The sequence below is a fragment of the Castanea sativa genome, chromosome 3 (genome assembly GCF_040712315.1).
Source record: "Castanea sativa cultivar Marrone di Chiusa Pesio chromosome 3, ASM4071231v1".
Classification (NCBI taxonomy): domain Eukaryota; kingdom Viridiplantae; phylum Streptophyta; class Magnoliopsida; order Fagales; family Fagaceae; genus Castanea; species Castanea sativa.
In genome coordinates this window covers 37456141-37459389 of record NC_134015.1, presented here as the reverse complement: position 1 = coordinate 37459389, position 3249 = coordinate 37456141, and the positions used below count along the sequence as shown (strand labels likewise).

The following is a 3249-nucleotide window of genomic DNA, read 5'->3' as shown; positions in this document are numbered from 1 at the left end:
GACCCTCTATCTTATAGGAGTGACCTCCTTGATGGGCTGGAAAATAATGGTAAATCAAATTATTCCAATCCCCCAAATCAAATTCCTTGGAAATATATCTTCCTATTTGCCATCTAGACTATTTGGCTGAAGCGAAATCTAGTGGTCTTCCACAACAAAAAGTCCCACTTCACATTTGTTGCAAAAATTAGGAACAAAGCTTCAAAATATGTCCTTTGCCCCAAAAATGCTACCAAGCCTGTAGACAGACTTTTTAAGATGGGAGAGACCAAGTAATGGTTGGCTGAAATTGAACACCGATGGATCGTCTCTAAGGAACCCTAGGCTCGCAAGTGGTGGGGGTATTTTGTGAGACGAATGTGGGAGCTGGGTGATTGGTTTCTCTAGGAAAACTGGGAGATCATCTAGCTACTTAGCTGAGCTGTGGACCTTACGGGATGGGCTCAATATTTGCCTTTCAAAAAACTTTCTTGATGTGGAAGTTGAGTTAGATGCTAAGATTATTGTTGATGCTCTAACAAATCCTCACCCACCTAATTCAAGCCAATTTCATCTCATGGATGATTGCAAGCAGTTGGCCACTAGATTCAGCCACATCTTTTTCAAACATTGCTACCGTGAAGCCAATAGGTGCGTGGATGGCCTTGCCAGGAAGGGTGCAACCCAAAGTGTTGACTTTCTTTTGTTTGACAGTCCACCTAAGGACTTAGAGACTAGTTATGTTTACAACTTTAATGGCTTGTGCTCTATTAGACGTTGTACTATTTCTCTACTTGATTTGTAATCTCCAATGAATTTCCTCTTTCTACCAAAAAAAAATTGGTAAAATAAGATTTGGTGTGAAATAAAAAATGAAATGGAAGCAAATGTGAGACCCACATTTTTTCTCCCATTTATCCAATTTTTTTTATAGAGTGAGACCCACATTATTTTAATCTTAGTAAGCCCTGAACATTTGCCTTTAAAAAAATTATTCTTTTTTTTTTTTGAGGGGGGAAAGGGGGGGGGGGAACGATATATATAATGATCATTTTTAATTACATGAGATTATTCCAAACATAATTGGAGCGAAATTTCTATGAAAAAAATTATTGAAGCGAAACTTTTTATAAAGTATGGTAGTTGCTTTTGTGAGTTTGTCTCACACCGACTACACGAGTAGAGACAACAATTTCCCACAAATCCAAATCCAACGGCTAAAAGAGACTCCGGCCTTTCCCTAATAAAAACTTGTTTGTTTGTTTACGCCCACTTGCTAAATCTGTTCACAACTCACTCACTCACTTACCCTTGCTGTCTATCTGCTTCCCTCGTCCCTGGAACCTCACGTTGGTTTCCTCAGCTACAACTCCAATGGCCACTTGCTCCGCTACTTCTGTTAACTTCGGAGCTTCTCTAAAGCCCTGCTTCAACAATAACCGGGTATATGTACTTTCATATGTTCATTTACATATTAAACTCTTTATGTGTATATCTCAGATCTGTTCACTTGTTGAGGTTTTTTTATTGCTTATGCTTTTTGTTCCCTAAAGATATCCAAAACTTCTTTCCATTTTATAGCGTGAAATGAATGAGGTAAATCATGTGTACTTTTGAATTCGTATAAGATGTTTTTTTTTTCTCGTCTGGATTAATTGATTTTGGTTAATAATCTCCGTCTCATATGAGACATGAGACATCTCTGATTCGGTTTTTATGTAATGGACAACTTGTTAAAACTTTTTTTTTTTTTCTCACTTTTTCAAAATATACTTTCAGCAAAAAACAAAATAAATAGACGTTAAATAGACACATCTTAATTTAAGTATCGGTTCAAAATCTACTTAGTGCATGTTTAACTTACTACTAAAAAAAACAATAGAATTGAATGCCTAATGCATTATTGAAGAGGTGGCATTATTTTTTAGTAGTGGTCACTGCTCATGGTTAGAATAATGATAAAATGATTAAGCTCACTATTTCTTAACAATTTTATGTTTTTGGGATAATCCATAATTTATAAATCTTTCATTTAGAATACAGGACAAAGCACTTCAAAGTAGGGAGTTTTAATAAATAAAAGAGAACGAGATGTATTGCCATTTACAATTTGCAAATTTGGACATCTAAAAAATGCAGTTTTTGCAGAAGACTGATGGGACTTCGGCACTGAACATGGTTAGAGTAGTTTGGACCAAGAATGTTTATCCATCTTTGAGGACCTCGAGGTTCAATGTTTGCTGTGCGGTATTTCACTTTCCCTGTACACTTTTGATTTTTTTTTTTTTTTTTTAAATTTTATAAATGAGTTCCTGCATGCGTATCTACCAAACAATCTTTTGGAAATTATGAATGTGGCAGGCCAAGCCAGAGACAGTACAGAAAGTTTGTGAGATAGTGAAGAAACAGCTAGCTTTGTCTGATGAGACTGAACTCACCCCAGAGTCCAAGTTCGCTGCTCTTGGTGCTGATTCTCTTGATACGGTATAAGTCAATTCAGCACTTTAGTTTTTGCTTGACTTTGAATCCGCTTATTTGGTACAAGCTTATTTAACAGCTTTTTTATAATGGGGTTGTTTGGAAAATTTGTACTTGCTCTCTTGAGGGTTTGACGGGCAGAGCACTTATAGTTTTTGCTTGACTTAGACTTGATATCATTAATTTTAAACAACTTGATATGATGATTAACAAGACTACTAATGCAGGTGGAAATAGTAATGGGTTTGGAGGAAGAATTTGATATCAGCGTTGAGGAGGAAAGCTCTCAGAACATAACAACAGTCCAAGAAGCAGCTGATTTGATAGAGAAGCTTGTTCAGAAGAAAGAAGGCTGAAGCTTAGAGAAAAAAAGCTAGTTGGCTAGGGTGTTGACAGTTTTGTTACTTTTGAGGCAATATCATGTTAAGAATTTGGTCTATTTTGGTTTTTGTCTAAATTGTTCTGATGTTTGATTTAAATGGCTGTCCCCTCTTATCAGTCTCAGAATTAGAACTGATATGGTTTTGAATTTAATTGCATTGTTTTTGAACTTAACTGCATTATTTTTTATGAATTGAGCATCCAAAGAGTAATCTCTTTCCCTATCTAATAAGTCTAGTGGCACACCAAGGTGGTGGGCCTATGTAAGAATCAATAAACTACAAACTCAGGAGGTGTGAAATTTATTATGAAAACAGTTGTGTATGTAGCATTATTCTTCGTTATTACTGCATGCTTGTGACATTCAGTTTCTAGGCAGTACTGGATGATATCAGAAGATGATTGAAACCT

At 35.9% G+C, this 3249-nt stretch overlaps 1 protein-coding gene across 3 annotated transcripts; it reads left to right on the top strand.

The window, feature by feature from the left end:
• Positions 1–1138: 1138 nt before the first annotated feature.
• On the top strand, positions 1139–3012 carry LOC142627191 (acyl carrier protein 1, chloroplastic-like). 3 transcript variants are annotated; one of them, XM_075800993.1, is made up of 4 exons: positions 1139–1422; positions 2128–2226; positions 2341–2463; positions 2685–3012. In XM_075800993.1, the coding sequence occupies exons 1-4, from the start codon at positions 1354–1356 to the stop codon at positions 2811–2813; spliced, it is 420 nt and encodes a 139-aa protein (XP_075657108.1). In that variant the 5' UTR covers positions 1139–1353; the 3' UTR covers positions 2814–3012. The 3 variants fall into 3 exon arrangements, with proteins under 3 accessions (XP_075657108.1, XP_075657107.1, XP_075657109.1); XM_075800992.1 differs by having other exon boundaries at positions 1238–1422; positions 2119–2226; XM_075800994.1 differs by having other exon boundaries at positions 1239–1422; positions 2131–2226.
• Positions 3013–3249: the final 237 nt, after the last annotated feature.